General features: G+C 40.1%; 2 protein-coding genes across 3 annotated transcripts in view; one reads left to right on the plus strand and one right to left on the minus strand.

The window, feature by feature from the left end:
* Positions 1-14,876, minus strand: part of PTCD3 (pentatricopeptide repeat domain 3) — a 29,452-nt gene extending 14,576 nt beyond the window's left edge. The window contains exons 1-8 of the mRNA XM_019749209.3: positions 14,513-14,876; positions 13,580-13,632; positions 13,436-13,472; positions 9,121-9,166; positions 7,944-8,012; positions 7,370-7,474; positions 5,732-5,855; positions 3,616-3,731 (exon numbers count right to left, since the gene is read on the minus strand). Of these exons, the coding sequence (XP_019604768.3) occupies positions 3,616-3,731; positions 5,732-5,855; positions 7,370-7,474; positions 7,944-8,012; positions 9,121-9,166; positions 13,436-13,472; positions 13,580-13,632; positions 14,513-14,613 (651 nt within the window). The 5' untranslated portion in view covers positions 14,614-14,876. The remainder of the gene's footprint in view (positions 1-3,615; positions 3,732-5,731; positions 5,856-7,369; positions 7,475-7,943; positions 8,013-9,120; positions 9,167-13,435; positions 13,473-13,579; positions 13,633-14,512) is intronic.
* A 50-nt stretch (positions 14,877-14,926) lies between these two features.
* Positions 14,927-16,967, plus strand: part of POLR1A (RNA polymerase I subunit A) — a 79,635-nt gene continuing 77,594 nt past the window's right edge. For both annotated transcript variants that reach the window (XM_019749207.3, XM_019749208.3), the window contains exon 1: positions 14,927-15,109. In XM_019749207.3, coding sequence (XP_019604766.3) covers positions 15,033-15,109 — 77 coding nt within the window. In that variant the 5' untranslated portion in view covers positions 14,927-15,032. The remainder of the gene's footprint in view (positions 15,110-16,967) is intronic.

The raw sequence follows: 16,967 nt of genomic DNA on the forward strand, positions 1-16,967 counted from the left end.
GGAGTCTAGCTAAACAGATGTTCTATAACTAAGGACATACAGAAGCTACATCAAGACAGGTAGGAGGGGCTGAAACACGGAACATATTGGTCCCCATACCCATGTGTGGTGGTTAAAAATCAGGAGGACTATCTCAGCTGCAGAAGTCCTTCCTGGAGGAGCGAGGGGTCCCAGCCTCACACCAGGCTCCTCAGCCCAGGATTGTAGTACCAGGAAGACTAGTCCTTACAACTTCTGGCTGTGAAAACCAGGCGATTGAGGCTCAGTGAGATGAAGATGCAGTCCCAGGTGCTCCTTTTAGAGGGCCCATGCAGGACTCACTTGCTCTGGGCTACAGTGCTGGGGCTGCAGCTCAAAAGGTGCCAGGGACATATGGGGAGGGACTAAATTATCCGCCTTCATGGTGAGGGGCAGCTTTCTCCCAGACGGAGGAGCTGGCAGAGCCACTGTTTCTTTGTGGAGCCCTACCCCTCCCGGTGTGCAAACACAGGCAGCTGCCATATCTGAGTCTCCATCAACCTAACTAACACTGTTCGCCCTGCCCTGGTGATTCCCTGAGACCCTGCCCCACCCAACTTGTGGGCCTACTGAAGCCCCTTCCAGTGGCTTTTCCATACAAATGGACTGTCTTAGCTCATGCTACGGACTTTCCTAAAACCTACCAATGGCTCACCAACCCCAAACAAGCAGCATCTGGCTTTGGTATGCCTTGTAACTTTTGCTGAGCAGCCTCAAGCCTGGCACTAATGGCAGCTGGCCTCTTTTCAAGGCTTGGCCTCTACCAGGCACCTCCACGCCCACAGTGGGTGGCTGTCATCTGCAGATTGCTTTGTGGCTTATGCCAGGAGGCCCAGAGCAGGGCATAGTCTGAGGCTGAACTTGGCCTGTCCCAGGAATATCATCCAGCTGCCTCCATAGACGAAAGCACAGACGGGGCAGGCACCAGAGACTTACTCAAGTGAATCCTGTTCCATAGGGTCACTTCCTGCACAACAGCTCCTCCACTGTAGTCTTGGCCAGTCCTCACAACCCATCAGCCCAAGAGTCAATCCCTCCCAATGACGTGTGAATAGCAACCAAGGCTTAACTAAAATAGGAGGGCACCACAAGCCAAACAAAGAACATACCTAGGGCACATGCCTTAGGTGACCAGAGAGTTTGAACTACAAGGCACCATAGGACATCTACTACACAAGGACACTTTACTAAGACCAGAAGACACAGCAGCCCTACCTAACACATAGAAACAAACAGGAGGTAGCCAAATGGGGAGACAAAGAAACATGTCCCAAATGAAAGAACAGAACAAAGCTCCAGAAAAAGAACTAAACAAAATGGAGAGAAGCAATCTACCAGACACAGAGTTCCAAACACTGGCTATAAGGATGCTCAGTGATCTCAGTGAGAACTTCAACAAAGAGATAAGAAAGGTAAAAATGGAGACAAAAAACATAAAAAGAACCAGTCATAAATGACGAATAACTGAAATAAAGAATAGAGGGAATCAACAGTAGATTAGACAAAGCAGTGAGTCGAATCAGCAATTCATAATATGAGGTAGCAAAAAACACCCAATCAGAACAGCAAAAAGCAAAACAAATACAAAAAAATTAGGATAGTTTAAGAGGCCTCTGGGAACAACATCAAGCATACCAACATTCACACCATTGGGGTACCAGAAGAAGAGAGAAGAAGGGATTGAAAACCTATCTGAAAAAATAATGATGGAAAACTTCCCTAATCTGGCAAAAGAAATAGACATACAAGCCCAGAAAGTGCAGAGCCCCAAACAAGATGAACCCAAACAGGCCCACACCAAGACACATCATAATTAAAACGCCAAAGGTTAAAAATAAAGAGACAATCTTAAAAGCAGCAAAAGGAAAGCAGTTAGTTACCTAGAAGGGAGCTCCCATAAGACTCTCAGCTGATTTCGCAACAGAAACTTTGCAGGCCAGAAGGGATTGGCACGAAACAGTCAAAGTGATGAAAAGAAAGGTCTCTCTACCCAGCAAAGCTATCATTTAGAGTCAAAGGACAGATAAAGAACTTCTCAGACAAGAAAAAAGCTAAAGGAGTTCATCAACACTTAACCAGTATTACAAGAAATGTTAGAGGGACTTCTTTAAGATGAAAAGAAAAAGATAAAAAATACAAATTAATAAAATGGCAATAACTACATATCTCTCAATAATTACTTTAAATGTAAATGGGTTAAATGATCCCATCAAAAGAAATGGGGTGGCTGAATGATAAGAAAACAAAATCCTTACACATGCTGCCTACAAGACACACTACAGATGGAAAGACATACTGGAAGAAAAGGGATGGAAAAAAACATTTCATGAAAATGGAAATGAAAACAAAAAGCTCGGGTAGCAATACTTACACCAGACAAAAAAACAACTTTAAAACAAAGGCTATAACGAGGAACAAAGGACCCAGTAATCCCTGGGTAATTAATGGAAGAAACCCAAACTGCTACTTCAAGGAGACACATGCATCCATATGTTCATTGCAGCATTATTTACAGTAGCCAAGATATAGAAGCAACCTGGGTGTCCATCAATGGATCAATGGATAAAGAAGAGGTAGTACATCTATGAAATGGAGTATTACCCAGCCATCAAAAAAGAATGAAATCTTGCCCTTAATAAGAATGTACAGTTTCAGATTGGTACTAGATTTATCTGAATGATCACTTTGCAAGTTATATAGATGTCTAATCACTATGCTGTACACCTGAAACTAATATCATATCGTATGTCAATTGTAACTGAAAAATTTAAAAAAATTATATAAAAAGACAGTTATTCTGTACATAAGTAATCCACATTTAGTGGAGAAAAATTAGAAAAGTCAAACTGAAAGAAAAAACACCCATGATTCCACCACACAGAAAGGAACTTAACTTTTTAACGACATTTTCTTTAGGCATATAAAAATTTTTTAATAAAAATGATATAATTATCTAGTCTACTTTCCCACTTATCAGTATCTTTCCATACCCAAACAGACCTACACTAGTATTCTCAATCACCACACAATACTATTATAATTCTATCACCCACTATGGGATATTTGGTTTGCTTTCAACAATTTTGTAATTATAAGTATGACTATACTATGAAAAATGTCATATTTACATCTTTGTTCACATGAGCCAAAAGTTTCCCTGGGATCTTTTTGTAGAAGTCAAACACTTCGGTTGAGAGAGAGAGAGACTATGACAGCATCTAGGCCAGCCCCAGACACGATACTATTCTGTACCCCCAGCAGAGAGGTCACTCCTCTCTGCCCATATATGCAAGAATTTTTGAGGGGTTGTCCGATATACATCGTATTGTCACTGTAAGTAACAATAACATAGGGGACTGCCCAAATACTTCTGGTCAAAGCTTTGCCTGCATTTGGTAGGCATGATCAAAATATTTTTAAGAAGGGTTAAAACAATTGTTTAAATCTTTCTCTTCCTCTATACCACTTTTTATCAAAGCTACTGTACCATACCACACTTCAAAAGAAATCTCCACTACCCTAACACAGAAGAACCTGCCTAACTTTGAGGTGTTATGACCAAAAGAAACTTTAAAAATTATTGCCAAAAACCATTACCAACTCTTTTGATTTTTCACTTTGTTGAAAATGATAATCAGTTGAGGGCTCTTGGTCACCATAGTAACACAATAAATCCAAAAGACTATTAGTTGTTTCCAGAGATACAGTGGTTCCTGTGGGTAGAAGAAAAAAAGGGAAAGAAACCTTGAAACATCAAAGAACTAAAACCCATTAGATTAAAATTCTTCACTTTTTCTATGAGCTGTGGCTTTCTTGGTCATATATTTAATATCATCCACCACTTACTTTAACAATGGATGAGAATACACTTCACGTCAACACCTGAAGTGATAAAGGCAGAGACACAATCCTTACTGACCGTGTGTTTTGATATAAAAGAATAAAATACGATGAAGTATGACCCTGTGTTCACTTACATTAGGCACTCATATCCCCAGAGAAACTATCTTACGGTTTTAACTGCCACCTCCAAACGGAAGACTTTGTAAATTATTGCCATGTACTTCCCCTGGCCCAGTTCCATTGTTACAAATGCAAGGAGAACTATTCCACTTGGGTCCAGGCCCTCAGTGAAATACTTGCCCAGAAATATGAGCACAAATGTCTAATTACAATAACCTTTTAAAAATTGTTGCTCCAAACATTATGCTTCCATTTTGACACCTAACTAAAAGGCAGAAAAGGGAACAGAAAGACATATGAGATATAATTCAGTGTTTTAAAAGAAAAGTAACTGCATTTTTCTAAAGAAAATATATGGATGACAAAAATGCCCATCAGGAAATTTAAAAGCCCAGAAAAGAGAGCACAGCAGAGGGGAGAGGGGAGAGGACATAGGCTATGAAGTTTCATTTGATTGGGTCTATTATTTCAGAATTGGGTGACCCTGAAAAATTACTTAATAATTGGTTAATGTTAACTAAATATTCATACATTATACAATACAGAATTATCTTATTACATAATTACAGACTATATTATATATAAGTAACATAGTATGTAATTATACAATTACAATGTATAATTACATAACATAATAATCATATTATAAAGTTAATATGAATATTAGGATCACTTAAAAATTACTTATTTTTTCCTTTATAAGATAACTACACAGCATGGCAGCTCATAAGGTGTTACAGAATTAATTAAGCATGTGAAATGCCTGGCAAAGTGTTTGGCACTTATTAGAGGCTTGGTAATAACATTTTCTAAGCCTTCTCCCCTGGTATGCTGGCTCACTCTGTTACTCTGAGGTATGGGTCTGACACACTGTCTTTGGAAATGTTTACTGAATGTCTGCATGTGCCACGCAGCATGTAACACTGAAGACAAGTCTTAGCACTAAGAGCCTTAATATAGACTTAGCAGATATTTATCATATTGAACAGAGGAAACCCTCCCTCAGTAATAATCTGCATGAGCAATTCATTTGTACAGCCAATGCTGTAACAGGCTGTATACCCAGACTCTCAAATCAAACATGGCTTTCTACAAATTTTCTGTTATTGAGTGATTTAGTTCAATTTCTAACTCTTCTATGTTTGGTTGATTTTTGTCACTTCAGATTCCTTAAACTTAAAAACAATACCGCTGCTTTTGATGTTACTACCAGTACATTCTCATGGTAGTTCACAAGCCACACTATCTAGACCTATACCCGTGGAGGTTCACTCATCCAGACTGAATTCAGAGAGCCACAGGATTTGAGAGACAGAAGCTCTGAGAAACTAAGTGAGTTTGTCAAGGACACAGGACTAACTAGTGTCAGAACTAGGACCAGTATCCAAGCCTCTGATCCAACAGTTTAGTGCTCTTTCCTTTGTAAATGTTTCTTTCTTGTTCGTTTTGTCTTCCAAACATATAATAGCTACCGAATTTCTCTACCTGTGATACAGCACAAGTGTACAATAAACTAACAAAGTTGCAACTCTATCTCACCTATAATTTTTTTTTCACCTATAATTTTAAAGTGAAGCTAAAGCAGAACTTAAAATATTATTTATTAAACTATTAAAAATATAAACACAGCTATCAAGCAGATTAAGTACAACAGTATTTGTAACTCTTACACATAACTACTGGGATCGTACGATGGTGGCCTATTTCTAAGCCCACATTCCTAGGGGAGGCTCTGAATGAACTTAGTCACCTGCTTGCAAGAGCTGATCAAACATGTCCACCGAAGCTTTGACTTTTTTGAGCGTGATCCGTTCCTTCAGGGCGGCTTCACTTATATCTTCAATTTGAGGCTCAAAGTACTCAGGCATTAAACACTAGGGAAGCGATAAGGCTAAAATTACTACAAACAGGTAAAGGTGAAAGGATAACCAAGTAGGACATTTTTATCACCAGCACACCAAAATAAAATGTCACTGTTCCAATTCATGGTTCATGTACCAAATACCATTTATCATTTTAACATGAATTTCTTTGTAGGGAATATAACCTTAAAAAAAACATTTAAAAAAAACAAAACTCTACAGTCTCCCAAACAAGACTATTTAGCTATCTCCTAGCTTGGGAAGAAAAATTTAAAAGTACCCAAACATAATCCATATCTGAAGAATCCTTCTTCCAACTTAATTTCCCAACTTCAAACTAAACTTAGTATTATTTTCCCCTTGCTAAAACCATCCTTTCTCCTTTCCTCCCAACCTTGGTTAAGAGTCAGCGTACGATTGGTTTCCAAAGGCAGAAACTTCATCCTTAATGCTTCTTTTACTCTGAACATTTAATACCACTAAGGTAGGCTGATTTTACATCACTCACTAATTTATTCAAATACTTATTAAATGCCTACTAGTTTACCCTAGACATTGGGGATATAGAGATGAAAGTTATTCTCTGCCCTCAAGATACTCACAATCTAATGGAGAAAACAAATAAGGCAATAGTTATGACATAGTGTGAATGGTAAAGGCTGTAAGAGATCTCAGAGGTGTGAGAGAGCTGCCTGCCAGGAGGCAGGGGACTGTGGAAAGCTTCAAGCAAAAGTGAGCTAAGCACAGAAGAGTAACTGTTAGAGAAAAACCCAAAGGGGAAAGGGTGGGCCAACAAATGATCATTCCATTGCAGCCACTATCTTAGATCAGGATTTCAGTATTTTTACCTACACAATCGCACTGGCCTTCTAATTTGTCTCTGGGAGGTGCTGCTTGAGAAGCAGGAGGGCTGTGTTTGGGTTTACGTGTTTTGGAAAGCAGGGAGATGTGAGATGGAATGCTTCTGGATGATGAGTCTGAGGTTGTATTACACATCTGTTTTGCTCACGCTGTACTGACAGCACTAAGCACAATATAGAGCAGACAGGCATTGCTCAAATTCTCTTCATGAGTACAGAACAAAGAGGAGGTTGGAAATACAATTTGGAGTTCAAAGGAGAGGGATCTAGGCCAGACATACAAGAATACCAAAAGGAACATAAGGGTCGTTGAAGAGTATAGACAGGAAAAAGAGGAAATGAGTGAGCATGGAAACCTAAAAAAGACGTCAATGCTTAAGGAGTGGATAAAAAAGCTAGTGAAAGAAACTGAAATAGTAGGTAAAGACCTAATAATCTGCTGTCACAGAAGCCAAATGGGGAAAATAAAATGAGGAGCAAATACATACAAAAGAAGTTAAAAAAAAAAAAAGTTAGTATTGTGAGCACATATAACTATACATATTAGAGGACTTTTCACCCAAATATTGAGAGCATTCAAATGGCTACTCAAATATTAGCCATGAATGCTTGGTTTAATCTACATTTATATGCTATTACCTGAAAATCCTAATTGTCTTTCCTTACCGGTATATGAGGTTCAGCTATATCCTTCTGAAAGTATTTGGGATGTGAGTTAATAATAAACTTTGCTGCCTTCTCCCCGGACTTCTTTGCCAACAAAAATGAACGCTATATAAAGAAAAAAATTTAGATATAAATTGGTATTTACATGTAATTTAGACTCAAGAGATCAAAGTCATACCCTCAGCAAGAATTATCCTTCCCCCTAATAAAGAATGCCAACAATACACAGAATCCTAATTAGAAGTTAAATAAAATATGTCCACCTCTGCTAGTGAGTGTGACATAATTTCAGGTCTTATACACATCAGGAGGTATATAAAAACAATGCATTAAACTGAGTGGATTGCTCCAGTGTGAGAGCCCTAAGTGTTAAAAACCACAACCCCAAACGCTCTCCATAGCTAACCTCTAACGCCTTTTGATGAAGGTAATAAAGGATTCAAAAAGTCTTCCAATTAATCAGCATCTGTAAACGTTTCAAAGGTTTTTACAACTAAGTTAAATTACATATGCTCTCTTGTACCCAAACCAACAAGATGCAACAATACTAGAAGAGTCACATGTAAGTACTCACTGATTCCATAGAGGATGTTGGTATGAGATAAGGATCATCTTGAAATGCGTAAGGAGCAGCTGTGGTGTCCTGTGGAGAAGACAGAAGTCTCTTTAGGTAGATTTTTATTAAGAGGATCTTTTGAGTTTTGGTGACGTCCAAAAATTCTATCAAGTTTTAATTACGTATGCAACACATATGCAGAAATATGTATGCATATTTGCATTTGTGTATATGTTAGCGTATATATATATGGAGTGTCCCCACACACACATACACAGCTACAATGTCCTCTAGACTCTGTTAAGACTTGGTTATAATTACGCACAACTTAAAGCAAACAATGGTTCAAACCCCCATGACTGTTTCTTAAGATCTGAGTCTGCCATCAATAGGGACTACTGCTGTTTTAAACTCAAGGTAAAGATCTTCTAAATTAACTAATCTGGGCACCAATTTCCTGCACTAGGGTTTCCTTCAAAGCATGGCCACTAGCCATACACAAGTCCAAGTCCTTCCTCCAAATGGAGGATACTGCCCGGCCCTATCACGGGTGGGAACAAGCAGCGGCTTCTCCCGTGTCCTGCTGCCCAAGGTTCTATACTTCTTTCAACTCTCAAGCACCACCAGGGGCTCACTCAGAACTGCCCCCAAATTACTTCCTCTATTCCTCTCCTCTCCCCCAGAGCTTCCTTTCCCAGGCCTTATGGAATCTTTGTTCCAGAGGAAAAATTTCCCCTATATCCTGAATCTCTTCTGATTGTCCCTTTGATGCCTTGTCATACTGACCTGGATTCTCCAGGAAGGGGGGAGGTGCTTCCCAGCAGCTTTCAAGGGAAGGCTGCTCATACCTAGTGGCTTAGAAGCAGTATTTTGGGGGGGGGGGGGGGGGGGGGTTGGGGATCCTAGCTTCCTACTGCCACTTTCAAAACCATATTCCTCCACACTCCTCATGAGGCACATCTCATCTTTTGAAGACAAAAGACACGGAGCTAAGTCAAGGCTTTAACATCCTAACCAGCCAGGTCAGAAAATTGAAAAGCTTTGGACTCCTCATTTGTCATATAAAGAGACTGATTAGATAATTTCCAAGAAACTTTCTAGATCTACAACAGTTTAATCGTGAATAATGAGGAAATATGAACATTAAATGTATTATTAGCTGAGTTAGGTACAGAAACCTAAAATTCCTACTTACCCTGTTTACTGTGGATGCGAGTGCCTGAAGAATGGCCACTTTGTCCCTAAGAATGAGAATCACAAGTTAATCCTCACCAGGGCTTCTCACGCTCACAAAATGAACAAGTGATGCTACTCTCAGAATGAACTGGCCAATAACAAAGTTCAGGTCTCAAGAAAAGCCGGTTCTTGTATGTCAAGATCATTAGAATAATAACAAGAGAAAATGTCTAGTTCTTCTACCTAAAGGTGGTTAGTACATATTCCTGCTATGCTTTCCCTGCTTTCTCTTTCCACTCTAATACCATCACCCCGGGTTAGGGATTTCCACCCTCATCTCATACAACTGTATCTACCTTGAATCTCATCTCCTCCTATCCATTTTCCTACATATTCTTCTTATTTATTTATTTCATTAGTTTCAGGTACTACCCGACATCTCATATAGCTGTTACAATACAATCGACCTCCCTATGTTGTACTCCATATCCCGTGACTATATATATTTAGTTATAGTTGACATTCAGCATTACTCTACTTTAGCTCTTCAGGTGTACAGCGCATTGGTCAGGCAGCTACACAGTCTATGACGTGATCCTCCTGGTAAGTCCAGTACCCATCTAGCACCTTACATGATCTTTACAACATTGTTGATTATATTCCCCATACTGTATTAACTATCAATCTGTATTTCTTAATGCCTTGACCTTTTTAATTGGGGAATACTGGGGAACAGTGTGTTTTTCCAAGACCCATCAGCTCCAAGTCAAGTCACTGCTTTCAATCTAGTTGTGGAGGGAGCATCTCACCGGCCCATGTGGGAATCAAACCCATGACCTTGGTGTTAATGGCACTACACTCTAACCAACTGAGCCAATCGGCCGCCTAATGCCTTCACCTTTTTCACCCTGCCCCCAAACCCATTCCCATCTATCACCCTGATAGATCTAGTACCTATCTGGCACCATAACTATTTATTACAGTATTATGGACTATATTCCTTATGCTGTACCCTACATACCCATGAGTACTGTGTAACAACCAATTTGTACTTCTTAATCCATTCCCCTTTCACCCATCCTTAACACCCCTCTCATCTTAAAGAGGTCCCTTTAAGATTCCTTATAACACTGGTTCATTGATGATCAACTCCTTCAGCTTTTTCTTGTCTGGGAAGCTCCTTATCTGTCCAATTCTAAATGAAAGCCTTGCTGGTTAGAGGAATCTTGGTTGTATGTCATTACTTTTCATCACTTGTAATATTTCCCGCCACTCCCTTCTTGCCTGCAAAGTTTCTGCTGAGAAGTCAGCTGACAGTCTTATGGGGGCTCCCTCATGTAATAGGTAACTAATTGCTTTTTTCTTGCTACTTTTAAGACTCTCTCTTTGCATTTAACCTTTGGCATTTTAATTATGATATGTCTTAGTGTGGGCCTCTTTGGGTTTATCTTGTCTGGGACTCGATGCTTCCTGGGCTTATATGTCCATTTCCTTCACCAGGTTAGCAAAGTTTTCTGTCATTATTTCTTCAAATAGGTTTTCAACCCCTTGCTTTCTCTCTCCTCCTTCTGGTACCCCTATAATGAGAACATTGCTATGCTTGATATTGTCCTGAAGGTCCCTTAAACTCTCAACTTTTGGATTTTTTTCTTTTTGTTGTTCTGATTGGGTGTTTTCTGCTACCTTATCTTTACATTGCTGGTTGGGTCCTCTCCTTCATCTAATCTACTGTTGATTCCCTGTAATATATTCATCGTTTCCATTATTGTATCCTTTATTTTTGACTGGTTCTTTTCGATGGTTTCCATCTCTATTTTTATGCTTTCTCTCTCTCTGTTGAAATTTTCCGAGATCACTGAGCATTCTTACAACCAGTGCTTGGAACTCTGCATCTGATAGATTGTTTATCTCCGTTTTGTTTAGTTCTTTTTCTGGAGCTTTGTTCTGTTCTTTTATTTGGGACATGTTTCTTTGTCTCCCCATTTTGGTTGCCTCCCTGTGTTTGTTTCTATGTATTAGGTAGGGCTGCGATGTCTTCTGGTCTTAGTAGAGTGGCCTTATGTAGTAGGTGTGCTGTGGGGTTCAGTAGCACAGTCTTTGTGGTCACCTGAGCCACGTGCTCCAGGTGTGTCCCTTGTGTGGGTTGTGTGTGCCCTCCTCCTGTAGTTGAGCCTTGGTTGATAACTGCACACCAATGTGAGGGACTGACCCTTGGCCTCACTGGTTGTGAGGACTGGCCTTGACTACAGTGGAACAGTTGTTGCGCAGGGGCTGACCCTATGGAGCAGGATCTGCCTCAGAAGGACTCTGGTGCCTGCCCAATCTGCCCTGTAGGTGTATCGTACTTGGAGCCAGCTGCGTGATGCTCCAGCTTGCCCTAAAGTAACTGTACAATTCAGATTAACCTGTTTAGAACACTGCCTTTATCACATCACATTCATACATGAAAACCAACAATGACTCTCCACAATCTGTTAGTCTCTGATGGCATCTGAGTGATCTGGGAAATCACAGCCTCAAATCGTGCTTCATCTCTAAAGTAAGGCAACAGTTACTTGAGTACTTGCAGCTTCTTCCAAGTCTAAAAGCCTAAATTCCTGACCCTGGAATTCAGGGGCTATCAGAGAAACTCTATCAATCACTTTTTCTGCAAAGGGACAGTAATAAATGTTTTAGGTGTGATGGGCCACAGACACTCTGTTGCAACTATTAAGTTCTACGAAGTGTAGTATTAAAGTAGCCACAGACAATACATTAACAAGTGAGTGAGGCTGTGTTCCAAAATTTTAATTGACACTGAAATTTGAATTTTATATAATTTTCACATGTCATTGAATAGTCTTCTTTTGACTTTTCAACTACCAGAAAAAAATGTAAAAACCATTCTTGGTTCATGCACTGTAAAATAAATAAGCCTTAGTTTGCTGACCAATGCTCTGTTATCAACAACCTTATTTCCCCTATTCTAACAGAGCATTTTTCACAAATCTGCCTGCTTGGCCCCCTCCCACCACGTGTCATGATCAGGTCCCACTCTACCTTACTGTTCTCTGTATCTGTGGGTCTCATACTTTAGGGTTAGGAAGAATTACCTGCAGGAATACGCATTTTAAACAAAATTCCCAGGTGATTCTGATGCTAATAAAATAATCTCACCTATTTTAAGGTACAAAAAAATTTCTACATTTTTCAATAAAACTCACCTTGGTTACTGCAATACAACCACTCTAGATTTATATATCCTGTGTTGTCTCTAATCACGTGTATAAGTTATGCACACATGTAATGTGAGTATAAGATAATGGACTAGATCATATGCATGGGACTTGGCTAAATCATAAGCCATCCGAGCAACCCCCCGAAAACCTCCCTTTTTTTGCATTCCCTGTAGTGCCTTCCTCAGGGAAAGAGGCTGGTAAATTGCTTTGGACTCAAATGCCATTCAAGAAAATGACTCCTTTATGGATACGTTTATTCCTACTCTTATCTTGGTTCTGATTCTCAGGCCAGGGAAGACAGAAATACACCTGAATATAATAAAATACTATGTAGTAATTAAAAATTAAAAGCAGAGTACCGAACAGTACATCTAACAAATCAGTTCTACTAAATTAAATGTATACATATAATTTACATTAAAAATGTCATGTCCCAGAACTTTAAAATAAGAGCTATCATCTACTGAGCTTTGACAATGTGGCAGGCACTATTCAAATGCACATTTAATCTTTTACAGTAGGTACTAGTATCATTACCCACATTTTACTATGGCACAGAGATTAAATAACTTGCCTCTGAGTAGTGTGATTGCTAGTAATTGTTTCCATTTTAGATGTTCAATTTATCCCACCCACCTTTCGGCAATACTCAGGAAAGATTTAGCTGTTTAAAGTGTCTTTGAATAAGGCCATTCGTCCAAGGATCTATCTACTGAGTTAAAAAAGCTAAAATCTTGCAGTCCATGTCATTTATTTCACTTTACCTTATTAAAGACCATAAAGATAATACTTTTGTCTAGTCTCCCAACAATATGAAAACTTTGTTAAGAAAGAGAAATTGTTTTAAAGATGATGCTCACAATTAACCACTACTATGTAAATATCAACCCAAACTCAGTTCAAAAGGTCTTTCAACTCTTAAATTAATCTCATTTCACATTCACTCACTACTTTCACCTTCTTTTGTTTTTTTAAACTCCCAAGCTTTTCCTCCCTCAGCTGTTCCCTCCCCCAAGAAAGCTCTCCATCGCTTGTCACGTCACTGCGTCCTTATTTAACAATGTTCTGCTCATAATAAATACTCTACCACTTGAGGAATGAACATGGAATACTCACCAAGTTTTCCTTTTTGGAATGACCACTTCCTCAATCCCTTAATATGGAAAAAAAAAAAGTGAATCAATTTCCACATACTACTACTACAAACAAGTACAATGTGTTAATATAAAAATGGGATTATTTCAATATATTTTTACATACCTGTTACATCAGCTCCTTCAGCCTTGGGGAGGGCTGCACTTCCGGAATAAAATCTGCAAAAAAATAAAAGCCCTAAAGCTAATACTCATCTGAAGTTCCCACCTCACCTCCAACGATGTGCATTTTCAGCCCAAATTTATCATGGATCAAAATGACTGGATAATTCATGTCGATGTACACTGAGAAGATATACAGCAAGTTCAAAACCATTACAGAATAGACACAAGACATGCAGACAATATGGTCAAAAAAAATTTTAACCAGGTAATCTCATTACATAAAATCAAGGAAAAAAAGGAAAATTTTAATAGCACTTGAACAATTGAACAGATGATTTGAAATACAAAGGACTTTCAATATTGGGAATCTAAAATACCAAGGTAAGAGGGACAATTAATGAGCTGATTTTTAAATGGATAATGCCCTAATAATAATAAAAAACTACTCCACTTAAAGCAATTATGACAAACTATGAAGCTAAATCACCACAGCCTTTCAATCCAGGAACGTCACAACATTCAGCACAGAGGGCGCTCATAAACTACCTTTAATTTGGCAAAAATCTTAAGATTTCTCCTCGTTCCTCCCGGTTGAATGAAAATGAATGAGAGCAAATAATTTTGTTTTTGAGATGGGACTGCTAAAAGCCACACTAACTAGAATGCTGGCTCCACCAGAGCAGGCCTAGTCTTGTCGACAGTTCTAACTCCTGGGTAGGCCAGTCTACCAATAAATATTTCCCTAATAAATGCGTTTTGTCTCTTTTTCAAGGACTCGGGTTCTGCACGCCGGGTTCCGGGAGCACGCGGCTACCAGAGGGCGCATGCGCATTCCACTGCATGGTGCCTCTTTCCACAGCTCTCGGGAAACAGGGATCACACGAGACTAGGTTGACACCTGGGTCTTCCTCGGGATTCCCCAAGCCTCTCTTACCTGCAGCTAGGGGCTTGTCCAAATGGACCTGCCCGCCGATCCGACAACGGCAGGCAAAGCCTGCAGCGGACCGTCAACCAGCGGACAGATGATACGGCCATCTTTGGCTTCTTCGCATTGCATGTTGGGAATGTACGCCCTACACTTCCCGGATTACCAAGGGAGGTGAAGGTGGGCGGGAATAGAACAGGTTACAAGTCCATGGTTTGCAAGACTTCGTTACGGAAGTTAAGTGCTCAGGACGCCTCGTTTGCCGCGAAGAAGTCTTCTAAAACGATCATTTGAATATTATATATCTTCGATTGTGTTCAAAATAAGCTAGTGAAAATGAAATTCTTACTTCCCCCCGCCCCAGAGCGGAAGTGATCTCATCTACGTAAATCTCCGCCCAGCGAGGGTTTATCGCGCGCAAGCGTAGTTTAAATCACATGGTGGATGCGGGAGTGTGGCTGCATTAGGAATTGACTGGTGGTTATTGGAATTTCTCTCTGGGTGCCAGAACTCGAAACTGACCTGGAGGATGTCGGGCTTAAAGAACATGCCCTGGCGGCGGCTACAGGGCATTTCTTTCGGGATGTATTCGGCCGAAGAGCTCAAGTAAGGAGTTGGTGGGAAGAGTGTTGAGCTTGTCTCGTGCGGTCGGCGCCATAAACTACTGTTCCCAACTGGTCTTGCGCCCATTTATCCTCTACGTCCATGGTTGTCGGGCGCTTGGCCTGCTGGGACCCGTAGTTCCGGGAACGTCTTGGGCTGGCGTGCACTGCCTAGCACCTCATTGAGCTGCGAAACAGTGCGCTGAGGTGGAGGGGTTTGCGAGAGTGCAGCGTTATCCTCCGCCAGGTTTCTGGTTAATTAACCAGCTTTTGTGAAGTTATTATAATGTCTCTGACGCGGTTAATCGAGCACATACTCTCGTTGTTTATAAAATGATTATCCTTCAAGACTCAGTTCAGGCGACTTCTCTTTGCCAGGACCACCTGTATTTCTCCGCTTAGTTACTAAATCAAGGGGACTCTCTCAAGTCCCCATTTTGATCATTGTAGCATGTGACAGTCTTGACCACATCCTTGAAACTTTCCTCTCTTTCAGGACTTTTCTGTCTTAAGGTTCTTCTGTTTCTGTGACAAGTATTCTTCATGTTTCTGATTCCTTACATGATCAGTTTATCAAGCAACCTACAAATATTTATCGATCACCCAGTTTTTGTCGGGCAGTATGCTAGGCGTCAGTGACACATCGGTGAACAAGGTTCTTGCATTCATGGCTTACATTCGAATGTGTTTCAGGCTCCTTAGCTGATTCGTATTTTCCTTAAATCTTAGTGTTCAAAGGTTCTGTTCTGGTCATACTGCCTTGCTTGTCCTAAATGTCATCCCTAAACAATTTCACCACTTTCATGATTAATATTCTCAAATTTAAATCTCCAGCCCAAATTTCTTTTCCTGGTTCCAGAGTTATTTATTCAGCTGTTTTCTGGACATCTCTAGGTGAATTTCACACAGAGCTCTTAAACTCATATACCGAAAACTCAACATGCACCTCCTGGGAGGGGGAACTTGCCCCTTCAAAATGGTACCTAGTCTAGTGCAAATGGTCACTGTTGTGTGACTGGGAAATAATTCTAGACCTGTCTCTCCTGACATCTTAATTTATTTATTGGGCTCTTACTGTGTCCACCTACATGTCTATTTGTTCTATACCCTACTGCTACTTCCTTAGGTCACAGCCTTATCTCTTGTTTGAATTGTCTTTTCTTTCCACTTTACACCTGTCCAGTTCATCTTCCACATTGTTGTCAAAATTAGTCTCCCAAAGTGTAAATGTGATCATGCTACTGTCACCCTTAAAACCCTCCAGAGACACTGCTTTTCCCTCAGGTAAAGGATACTTTCTTAGCTTAGCCTACAAATTTTCCCACGATCAGGCCAATGCAGATTTTTGCTATAACATTATCCTTTCCCTAGCCCTACTAAACCACTGGCACATTCCAGAACCTGACATCAGGTTCAGGTTTCAACATCTGGGTCTTTCCTCAAACTATTTTCTCTGCATCAGTGTCCTCTGCTTCCCTCTGTCGTCTCCCCCTACCCTCAGCAGACATCAGAGCATCTCTGACACTCTTAAGGCTCAGCTCAGTCTCCCTCATTTTCTGAGGTCTTTCCACTTCTAGCACAGTTGTTTACCACAGTGCTGCAGTCACATTTTGTGCTTTTTTATATGTCTGTCTCCCTCTACTAGTCTTGAGCTTCCTGTATCATTCCTTTCTTTTATCCTCAACTCTGGTTGAGTGAATGGATGAATAAACTGAGCGCCAACTCTGGTAACACTGGGAACAGTGTGCTAGCCGAGAAATTCCCATTATAGCATCAACCAGCAATAGATACAATTTCATCCACAAGAAAAAGTGTTTTAGGTTGGAAGGAGCTCATGTACAGCAATAATGAAAAAATTAAGA

This window comes from Rhinolophus sinicus, chromosome 2 (genome assembly GCF_057876585.1).
Source record: "Rhinolophus sinicus isolate RSI-liver-muscle chromosome 2, RSI-T2T, whole genome shotgun sequence".
In the NCBI taxonomy this organism is placed as follows: Eukaryota; Metazoa; Chordata; class Mammalia; order Chiroptera; family Rhinolophidae; genus Rhinolophus; species Rhinolophus sinicus.